The sequence below is a fragment of the Leptodactylus fuscus genome, chromosome 6 (genome assembly GCF_031893055.1).
Source record: "Leptodactylus fuscus isolate aLepFus1 chromosome 6, aLepFus1.hap2, whole genome shotgun sequence".
Taxonomy (NCBI): Eukaryota; Metazoa; Chordata; class Amphibia; order Anura; family Leptodactylidae; genus Leptodactylus; species Leptodactylus fuscus.
In genome coordinates, this window is record NC_134270.1 from 51326141 (window position 1) to 51340355 (window position 14215).

Genomic DNA, 14215 nt, shown 5'->3' on the forward strand with positions numbered 1-14215 from the left:
CCGATGCAGCCAGTTCTCAATTTTTACTTCCAGAAATAAACTTTTTTTCTAATGGATTTTGAAGGTTGTTAAAGATACAAGAGGAATTTTGTATGCTTAGATTTTGTTTCTTAATTTAATTTAATTTTTTTAACCCCTTCGCACCACAGCCATTTTTTTTGGTTTTGTTTGTTTGCCTTCCAAACGTCATAACTTTCTTTATTTCCCTGTTCACAGAGCCAAATGAAGGCTTAAAGTTTGCAGGACAAATAGTTCTTTATAATGGTACCATTTATTAGGAAGGATGTAATGGAGTGACTGCGCCATTCGCCACATAACGTGCTGCCACAACAAGTCAGATTTCTGTTGGAAATTGATATAACACTATTTGTGCATTTTTTATTTTTTTTATGTAGATTGTGAGTCCTATATAAGGATCACAATGTACATTTCTTCTCCTATCAATGTGTCTTTGTAGAATGGGAGGAATCCACACAAACACGGGGAGAACATACAAACTCCTTGCAGATATAGTTCCTGGCAAGATTCAAACCCAGGACTCCAGTGCGGCAAGGCTGCAGTGCTAACCACTGAGCCACCGTGTTGCCCCTTATTTGTGCATACAGTGCATTTTAAGACTGGGTTGCTCACATAAGTATTACACTACTTATATAAAAGTATAGGGGACTTTTGTTGGTGCAAGACTCTCACAAAATATACATTTGTATGTTACAGACTATAAATGTAAAGAAAGTCCCCAACCACAGGGCAGCGGAGCAGTAAAAGGCTATGGGTCACAATTCCAAGGAATAGTGGGCCGCACAACAGCCAGAGCATGCAACTGCTAGTAGGGGAGAGGATGAGTATATACAGATACTCATGGGCGGACATACAAGCTGCACAACCCACGGCTCTGATCTGATCTGTCTACACCTATATAGATAGTACAGCCCCATCATGTAGCTGTCCAGTAGACCTGAGGAGAGTGGCTGTATGTAATATCCGAGCGCTATATGCCACTATACGCAGAATCAAAAGGCCCAACAAATGTTTAAGGATTAGATATATGTATAATGTACACTGCTGTTTGTCCCACCTCTACTCCGGTGCCAACACCATTTAAAATGTCCTATGACTGAGCCCCCTCCTGGCACTGGTCTGGGGAGCGCTGATGTAGGTAGACTGCTGCATTTAGAGTGTGAGCAAGTGACAAGGTACATAATGAGCTAAAGGTTGGGGCTATGTAAGTAACAGCAAACAGACGCTTAGCTTGTGTTATGAAGAATAAAGCAATACTGCCCTCTAGTGGAAAGCAGACAGATACACAACTACCGCACTGAACAATCCACATGTAGAATAATAATAAGTTTATTATATAACCAACCTCACCTCTAGGTAAGGCGATGGATTCATAGAACTTCATATAGATTAGATTAGTATTCTGGTCATATTAAAAAAAATAAATAAAATAAAATAATGAGCCCTACCAGAGGAAAGTAGGAAACAGATACAAAAATACGAGTAACAAATTATCAGAATAATCTGAAGACTGTGTCAGAAATTATAATCCACAGTCCCAAAACAGAGCCACTATTCTGAAGATATTATGCCATCTACTTCTGGCCTGTGAATGGTTTCTATAGGAATACCTGCGGTCTGTGCCAGTCACTACATTGGCTGCCTTCTTATTACAGAATACAATATTAACTTATCCCCCTCATCCACAAGGCTCTCCATAATGCCGCATCTCCCTACATCTCCTCCCTCATCTCTACCACCCAACCCGTGCTCTCCGTTCATTCACTGACCTAAGACTAACATCCTGCATTATTACAACCTTCTCCCGAGCTGCACCACTTCTCTGGAATACTCTATCCTGGACAATCAGATTAACACTCAATTTCTACAGCTTCAAGTGCAAACTAAAGACACATCTTTTCAGACAGGCCTATCACAATTCCTAATATAAAACCCTCTGTAGTTAGAATCCCTAAAACAAACTCATCTGTTCATGCTCCCACATTACCCCACAGGATAGATGGTGCCTGGACATATAAAGGACATGACTGATGACGGCTCATACAGCTTTATTTGTGACAGTAACCTCCATCACAAAATGTCTGACCACTGTGTAAGCAATGCCGCCCCTGTTACCTCTTGTGTCACCCCTCTACCTCATAGATTGTAAGCTCTTGCGAGCAGGGCCCTCAGTCTCATTGTGTGAAATGACTTTCTTTATAATGTATCTTTGTCTGTATTTGAACCCTACAAATTGTACAGCGCTGCAGAATATGTTGGCACTATATAAATAAAATTTATTATTAGAAATCTTAACCTTTCTGACTAATGCATAGAGAGAATCATTTCTAGATCATGCCCATTATAATGCCACTCAGGAATGGTATGGAGACAAGTACTGGCTGACAGCTCGCAGTCAATGAATTCAGGGGTTTCATTCATTCCCATTGCCACAGGAGTAGAAAGCTGAAAGCCATGCGGGCTGCCTAACCGCAGCTTGTCCTTCAGAGGTCACTGAATTTCACAGTGTATTAGGTGGTCACATTGAAAGGTCTTCACTCCAACATATTCCACCATATGAACAGCAGCACAAAAATGGAGCCAGGAGCTTCAAGATTAGGGATTCCCATCAGTAAGGTTGTGTCTTAACCACCTTAAAATTGGAACAGAGTAGCGGCCGCATATTTGGACTCCGGGACCTCTCATTGTGATCTTTGGGGTCCTATGAAAAGTAGATAAGTAACTGGTGGGAAAATCCCTTTAGGAACAGGAGAGATAAGCGGGACAATGCTGCTCATTTCTATGTGGCACACCCAAGGAGGAACTTTGTGCTGTATTGTGTGCACTGGGGCCAATATGGGCATTACAGGTCTTTGCTTGGCATTTCACTGGAGAGGAGCTGTACCTAGTAAGCAATAGCATCATGTGAAGTCTTCGGATATGCTGACTGATTCTGAACGTTAAAACACGTTCAGAATCAGCGCGTATAAAGCAGATCTCATTCATTTCAATGGGAGCCGGCATACGAGCGCTCCCCATTGAAATAAATGGGCTACTTTTTTCTCTACGAGCGCTCCCATTGAAGTTAGAAGCGCTCGCGTGTACAGCTCAGAATGAGCCGAGCGCTTACGCCGTGTGAAGGGGCCCATAGAGAAAAAAGCAGCCCATTCATTTCAATGGGGAGCGCTCGTATGCCGGCTCCCATTGAAATGAATGAGATCTGCTTTATACGCGCTGATTCTGAACGTGTTTTAACGTTCAGAATCAGTCAGCGTATCCGAAGTGTGAATGCACTCTAAAATGAACAAAATGAGCGCAGCTTACACAGAATACACGGAGCGTAAACTCCGTGTGAAGGGGCCCTAAGGGAGCCTTCACACAGAGCAACGCCGGGCTCAATGTGTGCTTATTTTTACTGGCGTAGAAATGTGAGGGTAGCGTTTACGTCGAGTTTTTTTTACTATGAGCGTATACGCGGCGTTTACAGCCGTGTTTTTTGCTCGCGTAAACGCTACCCTCGCATTTCTACACCAGTAAAAATAAGCACACATTGAGCCCGGCGTTACTCCGTGTGAAGGCTCCCTTAAGTCCTGCACAACTCCTGTCTAATGGCAGTACTATAAATCACCACTAGATGTCAGCAGGCAGCACATCTGCTTTATCAATCCCTGCCAACTTTACTTGTAGAGCTTGGTACAAGGAATCTCCCTGGCAATACTCCACATAATTCATAGGGAAGTGCTGTACCTTGGAATAAGAAGTACACCCTGTATTTCTACTGTAAACAGGAGACTTCTCTGCTGCAGCATAACAAAAGCTGAAAGTCACAGCACTGAACTAAACGTAAGGAAAATAGGTCTCGTTGTCATAGAGATCATCTGAGTTATACGCTCTGATCTGCAAAGTCACAATGACACACGAGTGGATAGATTTTGGGATGGTTGTAGTGTTTATGCTGTGCTAGACACCAAGAACTGATAATATTCTTCATAATGTATAGCAGAGAACATTATGAAAAACACACACTTTAGCGGCTGTAAAATCCTTCTTGGATTTGGGAGCTTGAATTGAACAATAAGATACGCCCTCCACTTCAAAATGAGGTTCTGCGGTAGCTGGGGTCTCGAATATTGAACCTACCTCACTCACTCACTGTCACTTGTGCCAATACATCATCAGTCTTGATCCTATAGACACTGAAGTGAAGATCCTTATAAACCATGAAGAAGTACACACCACCACAGGCCAGAAAAACTACACCAGCAAGGGACTGCCATACATTTTGCTACATTGTTCTTCATTCTTTGGTGTAGACCAGTGGTGCCCAATACGTCGATCGCGATCTACTGGTCGATCGCAAAGGAAGTATGGGTCGATCACGTGAGATTTTTTTTACTTTTTTTTTTTTGTTTGAACCAGTGCAGAAGAGCCGCTCTCCTTGCTCTAGTTCAGACGTCTACGTTTCAGTGTAGGCGGTGCCATCACGCTGCCTACGCTGATACGCAGACATCTGCCAGCAGAAAAGGCGGCGGCGGCAGCAGCATTGAGGTCGGTAAGTATGAGATCTTTAGGTTTGTTTGTTTTATAATAGACCGCTACCTGCTGGAGTATCTCCAGCAGGTAGCAGTCTATTTACCAACCTCCCCGGACCTGTTCACTGCCACCTCCACTTCTCCTTGTACTATAGGCCGCGACAGGCGGTAGTGAATAGGCCCATGCCAGGCCGCGATCCCACTACCACTATTATTATATTTTGGGGTCCTTTCAGACCCCCGAGTATAATAATTGAAGCCCCAGGGGAGGAGAGGGAACATAATAAATAATGTTACTTACCTCCTCGGGAGCCCCGCCCACGAAGTGGGTAATAGATATTTTGACTTGGTCATTTTATAAGTAGCTCGCATGCTGAAAAAAGTGTGAGCACCCCTGGTGTAGACTATAGTAAATCTATTAGGATGGTAAAGACATGCCACTCCCAGTATGCACCTACCCCAGAAGAGTGGTGTGCAGGAAAGATTATGGCAAAGCTGCAAACTGTGGCACAAAAATCATGAATGAAGGCTGCAGTCCCATGTAAATGTGTGCTGTAGATTTTATGCACTAAACTATGCAGCACCATCATTGAAATAAATGAAACCCATGTTGAAAAGACTTTATGCACAAATAAAGTATTCCCTGTCGCCACTTCCTTGTCTTATATCGCATACAGATGACACTTTCTCCCAGACAAGCAATACATAGGTACCTGGCCTTCTACACATGGACCAGTCCACTTTCTTCCTGGCTCAGTTCTTATGCCCAAGTGACCACTGCAGGCACTTTCAGCAGCAGTCTGACTGTAGTCTGCATCTACATAGCCTCATAGGTAGAAAGATGGCAGATCACATCTTTTTATCATGGCCAGCATTAGCTTTTTCAGTCTGATACAATAGCTCTGCTGTGGGATTGTTCAGACGGACTAGATTTCCCTCCAAAAGGGATAGTTCACATGGGGGCAAAGAGGCTGATTTTGACGGCGGATTTTGCCTCAAAATCCGCCTCCATACAATGGTGGTCTATGGAGACTGCTAGCAGTAAAAAAAAAAAAAAAAAGGAAAAAAAAAAAAAAAAAAAAAAAAGAAGCGACGTGACCTTTCTTCAGGCTTTTTCCGCCTAAAGAAAGCAACAGAAGTGAAGAGGAGGTGAAAAACGCACATTTTTGCAAAAAAAAAAAAAAAAAAACTGTCACGGTTTTTTGCAAAAAAAAAAAAACCATGATGCGTTTTTTGCAGCCCATTCACTTTATGGGAGGAGTAAACCACCTGGCGTTTTTTGAAGCAGTTTTTACAAAGACACTCCAAAAAAAGCTCCCAAAAGCGCGGCAAGGTTCAAAAAACACTTACAAATTAGGAAGCGTTTTTTTCAGGACCAAAATAAGCCACACATAATTTACGTGTGAACTAGCCCTAACACACATCAATGAGTCTTGGGCACCCAGGATCCTTAGGCTGGTTCAGCGGACATTGCTTGGTAGTTTAGACTTCATACCTACCAAAAGTGACCAACTGTGACATGTGGAAAGCCATAATGATGGGGGTTATACTGCAGCTCCTCACATGACACTGTGTGCTCATGTGATGCCGCCTGGTAACACACACATCCTACATTCTGCAGTCACCCTCTATAGTCACAGGCACGTGTGAGCCAGGCAGCTGACCGCCTTATCTGTAGCCTTGTGCATTCACTTACTATCCAGTGATCAGAGGCCGCACAGGATTGTCAGGGTATCTGCTCATACTGCAGTCAGGACCCCTCTCCCCCAAACTATACCGCTACAGCAGTCTCATACTGTCCCCCAGACTAATACTGCATCCAAAGTGTATAGTGATCACACAATAGGATCAAGCAGGAAGTGTGACTCACAAGGCCAATAGGACATTACTCCCACAACTACACATCTCATCCAGTAATGATACACACCAAGGGCGAGGCAAAGCCACCTATTATTCACCAGCCATTTAAAGGGATACTCTATAAAGGAAGCCTCTCTGCATTCTCATGTCAGATATATCACTAACCACTCCCATACTACATAGGACTATGCTCCGCTCCACTGCAGAATCAAATGTGATACAAAGCCACAGAGACCTGGCTTATAGACTTCTGCTTTTTTTCACCAACATGCTTTATTATGGCTACCCACAATGAACATAGTCTGGTCTGTGCAGCAGGTTTCAGAGCAATAAGTGACGTGTGTAGCAGGTGAGCAGTCAGCAATTCTACCAATTCGTCTCCTAAGGCTGGTCTTTCACAACAGTAGTGTTTTTTGCAGTTCCAAACTTGCTGATCAGCAACACTAATGTCAGCAGATGTCTCTTCAGCAGATGTCCGTGTCCATCCACAAAGTGCAGATGTCAAAGACAGTCTGTGCCATGATGTCCGTGACTTTGCGTATCTGTGGTATTCAGTTCGGACCCCGGTCACGGCACGACACACCACAAATAAAATATCCAGCGGTGTAAGAGTCCGCACTGAATACAACGTGGGTTCTCAATTGCGGACCATTTGTGGATTTAACTTACGTTCATGTGAGACCAGCCTAACACCTTCAGTAAATAGCCACATGTTACCCGAGGAAGCCAGATCTGTCCCGCTGACGCATCAGGACCAGTCTTCACCCATTTCCCAGTTCTGTAGAGCCATCTGGTGGGTCTGGGGACAGATCTGTGAGACTTCTGCTCAGACCACCTCCTATAAATTAAAGATAAAAGGTATTCTTGGGGAAGTGAGAGGAAGGGGCAACGCTCATCTCCATCTTCTACTGTAATTTGTTGCACAAATTGACAACAGACAATGCAGATATCACGCAGCAGACTGACTGTCCTCAGCATGGCAGGAAGGCCATTCTACCTACAACATCACCCATCCTACATGAACAGCGCACCAGGGAGCTGAAGTATCACAGTATCTTTAAGAAGAGATACCACAGTTTGTAGATAAGTCTCTGTTATTCATTTTCACATAAATTGCTATTTAATTCCTACGCAAGAGTGCTTTGGGGCCAACATCCAGGACCCGCACAGATCAGCTGACCAATGTGGCACTCACTTGCTTCACAGGCCATGTAAGGTCGCCTTAATTTGTTGCGGCCTGACTGCAGCTCAGTCCCATTAAGAGGAAAGGGCTGAACTGCAATACCAAGCACAGCCACTATACAACGCATCACACTGTGTTTGGTAATGATTGGCTCATATGGGAGGGGGCAAACCTCTCCTTATTGTAAATGCCCCCAGCCTAAGGGAAAGTAAATTGTTCTGCAGCCATTACAGGGATATTAGCGACATTATGTTAGGTTCGTACAAGTGGCGGACCCGAAGAATGGAAACCCAATTCAATAAATAACATATTTCAACTTTTCATGAAAGCTCATGTACCCTTTAAGCACCCATCAGGATACTTCAACCCTAGCAGTAATAAGCCCAAGTCACAGCCTGTGCCCAGTGTACAGATAAGGCTCCATTCACATCACTTTAAAAAATAACCAAACATTGATCTATGCGTAAACGTATGGACATCTGTTTGTATCCATTAAACAGATGGAACAAACGTGATCTGAATGGAGCACAACACACTGCAGAAATCTGCAGACACTGCCTAAGGCCTAAGGTCTTTCTTCAGCGTTGATAGTTTGCTACAATGTGTCAGTGAATGTGAAGAATCAGCCTGGAGACCGGAGCTCTACAGGCTGGATAAGGCATCACAGATGTGACTATATACAGTGTATGGATCTGATAAAATATAACAGAAGACACACGGATCGGCAACTGCGGACAGCCCGTGTCTTTCATGTCATCATACAGTTGTAGCAATAGACTGAGCCACAGATGCTGATCGCTAATTTCTACAGCCTGGACACTCATCTGTAAAAGCTATGGTCTGTCAGGAAACTAATTACAAGATTCTCTCTAGAGGTACAGGGTCCCGACTCTGCTCCATAACATCTACCCCTCCACATCTGATAGGTGTTGGAGGTGTCTCACCGACCGTGGCACGATGGCCCGCATCTGGTGGGGGTGTCCCCTCCTTCGCCCTTTCTGGGATGGAGTGAGAGGGGTTATTTCTCAGGTCACAGGAGTCGTTCTGGAAGATGATCCAGCCCTTCTACTTCTCTCCCTTTTCTCTCGTAAGTTCAGGAAACCTATTCACAAACTTCTGGGGTTCATGTTAGTAGCGGCACATTCAGTTATCCTGAGGTTGTGGAAGTCTCAATCTCCCCCCCCCCCCCCCCCGACTTAAGAAGTTCCTCCACCTCCGTACAATGGAGCACATGCTGGCAATGCTTTGTTCCGATGATAGGCTTCACCATCAGACCTGCCTTCTGTGGAACTTGTTCTATTGCCCCCGGATTTCCGCACCCTTTTCCCCTCTGTGCCCCTGTGATACCAGTTTGTTTTCTTATGTTTCTACTTGTATTCTTTTCTCCGGCTTTCGCACGGATTCTACTTGTATTTTCATATTGAAGTTTACAGTTTATGTTTTCATATTGCGGTTCTTGCGGTTCTCATTTTTTTTCCTCAGTTATTGTGATTACTTGACTTGCATTGTTCATTTTAACTCTGCTGCGTCAGAGCCTGCCTTCCCTTGTTTTTCTCCTCCCTTTCCCCTCTTTCTTCCCCAGCCCTTTTTCCTTCTTTCTTTCCCATTGTTCCCCCGATTTTCCCTTGCCTTCCCCCCCCTTCTTCTCCTTTTGTAAAATTCTTTGAAAACCCTTAATAAACTTTAATGTTGAAAAGCTATGGTCCGGTCTTTGGGGCCACAGACATGAATAAATTCGTATCCCTTCTGTTTTCACTAGTCTGTAAAAACGGATAAAAACTACAGTGATATACATGAAGCCTAGAACACATTAGGTCTGCACAGGTTTTCAGGTTTCACATTCACTGACAAGAGGAGATCTTAGAAATGGTGAATAATTGAAATATAAATTACATCAGAAAGTGCCAGAACTTCTGTTACTAAGTGATAGAACTTTAGTCCCTGGAAAATGGAAAAACCCTTTAAGGGATCTTCCAGTGGGGATTTTTTTTTCGACAAATGGCTTGGATCGGGTTAGAAAAATAAACAAATAAATAAAGGAGACCATAGTGACCAGATGCTTCACTACCGCCCAGATACGGTGGCCTGCTTCACTGGTGACGGGCTGAGCGGCCACCCCTGTATGCAGAGGGGACCAGGAAGTAGAATCCAACAAGGCACCTGGGCAGCGGTGGCGATCCGGGGAGAAGTGATGGGATTTCTTAGAAGCCATTTTACCTGCCCCTTAGATTCTATAAGAACAAACATATATAAGGGACGGGTCTGTGCAGCAGTCCCCAATATACGTGAATAGTAGGACTATATACACCCTCGTGCGTGGTCAGGTCATTACACGAGACACAAGCCCCAACGCCGATCACTGGAGAGATGTTTCATGGTAGCCTGTGTCTGTCAGACCCTAACAGAAGGCAACAGCCTAGATTCTGCTGACAGACATGACGTCCCTGCAGCTGCCCTTACTGGATTATTAATCCCGGCTGCACATGAGATCAGATTAGAGGGCTGTCATTTATGGAATTTCCTTCATCCAGGTCACATGACGCCCTCACAAACCTTGTGCGCTTCCTGCTTTTGTCACAAGCGGCCATAGAAACTTCTACTACAATCACCCCAGAGTCGGTTTCCAATAGCAACGACATACCCAAAATGGGGGCTTACTAAAACTCTCCAGCCAATACAGAACATTACACTGATTTATAGAGTGACAGAACTATGGACACAAGGGCGAAACCAAGGGAATTAGAGAACTATGAACCAGGCAATACAGGGTTAAGGGTGGAGCCAAGTAAAGTAAAGGGGAATCTTGTTTATGAAACTTCTCACCCCAACACACAACCCCTCCCCCCAGCTCCCTCTCACTGAGCCCCTCACACACTCACATGACTGCGGCGGGCGGAAGCGGGAACCGACACGGAGACTCTTCAAACCGTCAACTACGGCCGGGTCTGTCAAAGCAACAAAACTGGAAGAGGAAGTTGATTGGGCGAGGCTTATATGACGTCACAGGACGGGATGGGCCTTTGGCAGTTAGGGCGTTGATTTCGTGTCAGGAATTTGTCTCCGGCGCAGTCTAGTGCTGTGGAGCAGGCCGCCATTTTCATGAAGACCAGATATACTAGAACGCATATTGTTTGTTTAGCACTGGCACAGCTAGGACAATGTTGTTACTTTGTTGTTGTTACTAATAAGTGTCCTCTGCATTGTGGTTTGTGACTGGAGAGTGTCTGTAATCAGTTTTTTCCTGTTATCAGCCATCTCGGGATGTGGAATAGAATGAACGACAGGAAGTGGAGAAATATTCCTGCCCTCTGTGCGACACCTATCCTTGGCCTGTGCCCGGTAATGCAGCTAGACAAACCCTGGATTTTCTGACAGCAGCAGCAAAAACAAGTGCTAGTGTTTGCAACAGACTTCACCAGGTGCATTGCAAAGTATGAAACCCATGCGAAATAGTAAAGGGTTTTTCCAGATCCATAATTTTCAATATTGATGACTTATCCTATTGCTTGATAAGGACCGCTGCTGCACTCACTCTTCATCCACTAACACCTTTCCACACCCGGAGGCTTCTAGAACTTCTGATCTGTGTGGCGTCCTGGTGTTGTACCCTGACAGATCACATGCTTATCCTGTGAATAGGTCTGCAGTATGAAAAGTCAGTTTGACGCTGGAAAACTCCTTTAACCTGCTGCAGATTATCAATCAAGTTTAACAGATCTGTGGAGTCTGACTATGAGGACCCTTACTGATCAGCTCTTTCCTGTAGCACGTAGCTCCTGGCAGTGTTTATATGCTGGGAGCTGCCCTGCTCACTAGTGGCAGTTTTAGTAGCAACATTACACTGGGTTCACACCACTGCTTGTACTACGTTAAGGGATTCTGTTCCTGTAGTGCTTTTCCCTCCGCATTTTTCGCCCTTTTTCGGGTGGTAATTGAGTGGAAACCACATGGACCCAATTAGTCTGTGGGGTCCGCGGGTTTCCTAAGCTAACCACTTTTGCATGCGGATTAGTTTTCCGTTCGGGGGTCCCCAAGCGGTTCCCCAAATGGAAAATCAAACGCAGATGTGAAACGGGCCTTAGGGGGCGTTCAACACTACTGCCGCTGTCCGTCCAGGGGTCTCCGTCCTATTTCCCAGGGAAAGTGGACAAGGGGCGACTGGCTGGCGGTCAGCTTTAAAAGCAAGCCGTCCGCTGTCCAGTTTCTCCAGGGTTTAGAATAGAAACCCCTGGGCAGACAGCGGTGGTAGTGTGAACAACCCTTTACCAGTAATGCAGCAGTGTGCTATAGACTTGAATGGGATACCATTGTAGTCCCCTTAATAGCCGTTACTAGAAGTACTACAAGTAAGCAGTGCCTGGCATGTTAATAATGCCAGGAGCTACATAGTCTTGTAATCTGCAGATCTGTGGGAGTTCTGACTGCCCCCCCTCCAATATACAATTGATAGTTTATCTGAAGATGTCATGCAAACATGCTAATATGCTCTAGAATACCTGGGCAGCATATTGCCTGCATTCCCTGGCCTATATATGGTCCAGAGACCGGGAATCCTCATATCATAGTGATCTATCATACTGAGAGTCCCTGTCTTCCTATGGCTCCACTGTCTTGTACAGTATATAGTATGGGATGGGGAAGGCTGCAACAAAATCTGTCAAAAAAAAAAAAAAAAAAATCTGCTTTTTCACAATGTGGGAACTTAGCCTTAAAATCCACAGCCAGGTCAAATTGTAGATGATATTTAGTAAAATCATCACCACTTTACCACTACTGTAATATGCTTTTTGTACGCTGCAGTGAAGAATCCACATTGCTCTAACATGGGCATTGGGGTCTAGAAAACCTTATTCATCATCATTAACATGGAACCCCACAGATTCTAATGTGATGGTATATCCTGACAATATTCTGTAATGTTAAAAAAAAAATGTGAATAGGGTTTATCTGCCTCTATTAGACCAGACCACTGTAAACAGTTATAATTGTGTAGGAACCATAGCAAGTGTTGGCACCAGCGCCATCAATGGACAAATGAAGCATTACACAGTTTTACTTGAAATGAGTGAGCTGTAGATCTACTTGTTGTTAAGGAAAGACAACTCTGAAACTCTATAATGGCTCATTCACACGGAGTAACACCGGGCGTGTATCACAGCCGTACACGACGGCGTCACGGCAGACTGCCGAACACTTCCCATTCACTTCAATGGAAGCGCTCGTAAACGCCGCTGTTACGAGCGCTCCCATTCAAGTGAATGGGAAGTGTTCGGCAGTCTGCCGTAACGCCGGCGTGTACGGCTGTGATACACGCCCGCCGTTACTCCGTATGAATGCCCCCTAAAAGTCCTAATTTGCAAAGTATGAATCTGTTTTATTATTGAATATAGATTGTATTAATCTGTGCAATAAAAGTCCACATAACAGCCCACATTATCTCCTTGTTGAATTTGTTGTAAGCGTATCCTTGCAGTGAATGTATAACAGTTACAATAGACACACTGACCTGCTTCTTAATCCTCATGGAAAATTAAGGACATTAAGCGCATATTAAGAAGTATGTAACATTCCAGCAAAAGGTCATATATCAATAATTTACTCAAGCTTGAATAATTCAATCCCAGTCTCTCCATGGAGACAACAGCAGGGAATATTGTTAGTTCCACATCATATGGCACTGAGCAACTGGAGACATTTTATATATTATGTAAGAATTACATTGTATTAATGTGTTCGCAGAAATTAATTTAGACGGAGAAAATAATTATTCCTAAGGGGAAATACAGGAGCAATGATCGGCAGGTTGCTTAAAGAGGACCTTTCATCAGATCGGGCACATGCAGTTTTATATACTGCTGGAAAGCTGACAGTGCGCTGAATTCAGCGTACTGTCGGCTTTCCCGATCTGTGCCCGGTGTAAAGCGCTATCGGTCCCGGGACCGTAGCGCTTTAGTGTCAGAAGGGCGTTTCTGACACTTAGCCAGGAACGTCCTTCTGCCCAGCAGCGCCTTTCGCGCTGTACAGTGTGAGCGGGGAGGAACGCCCCCTCCCCTCCTGATAATACTCGTCTATGGACGAGCTGTGTGAGCAGAGGGAGGGGGCGTTCCTCCCCGCTCACACAGTACAGCGTGATAGGCGCTGCTGGGCAGAAGGGCGTCCCTGGCTAACTGTCAGAAATGCCCTTCTGACACTAAAGCGCTACGGTCCCGGGACCGATAGCACTTTACCCGGGGCACAGGTCGGGAAAGCCGACAGTGCGCTGAATTCAGCGCACTGTCAGCTTTCCAGCAGTATATAAAACTGCATGTGCCCGATCTGATGAAAGGTCCTCTTTAAGTGAGGGGGGAAAGAGGTGATGGCTACAGGTCAGGTGGGGTGGTGGGGGGGCTGGTGGGGGTTTTGTCGGAGGTGTTGGGGGTTAGGGGGGGGATTAGTACCAGAGGGCAGAAGGTAAGTAGGGGGGGGGCCCGATTGCACATGCGGACAGGGGGGGGGGGGGGAGAAGGTAACCGGAGTAACAGGTGGGTAAGGGGGAGCAGGGGACCGGGGATGCGGATGGGGGGTAAGGGGAGGTCCGGGGGCGCGGGTGGGGGTAAAGGAGAGGGCCCCCAGTGCAGTAGCGGTGCCGTGGGGTCCAGGCCCA

General features: G+C 45.2%; 1 protein-coding gene across 2 annotated transcripts in view; it reads right to left on the reverse strand.

Moving 5' to 3' along the window:
* Positions 1-10546, reverse strand: part of VAMP3 (vesicle associated membrane protein 3) — a 226420-nt gene extending 215874 nt beyond the window's left edge. For both annotated transcript variants that reach the window (XR_012716993.1, XM_075279944.1), the window contains exon 1: positions 10452-10546. Coding sequence is in view for 1 of the 2 variants with exons in the window: in XM_075279944.1 (XP_075136045.1) it covers positions 10452-10453 (2 nt within the window). In the remaining variant the exon portion in view is untranslated. The remainder of the gene's footprint in view (positions 1-10451) is intronic.
* Positions 10547-14215: the final 3669 nt, after the last annotated feature.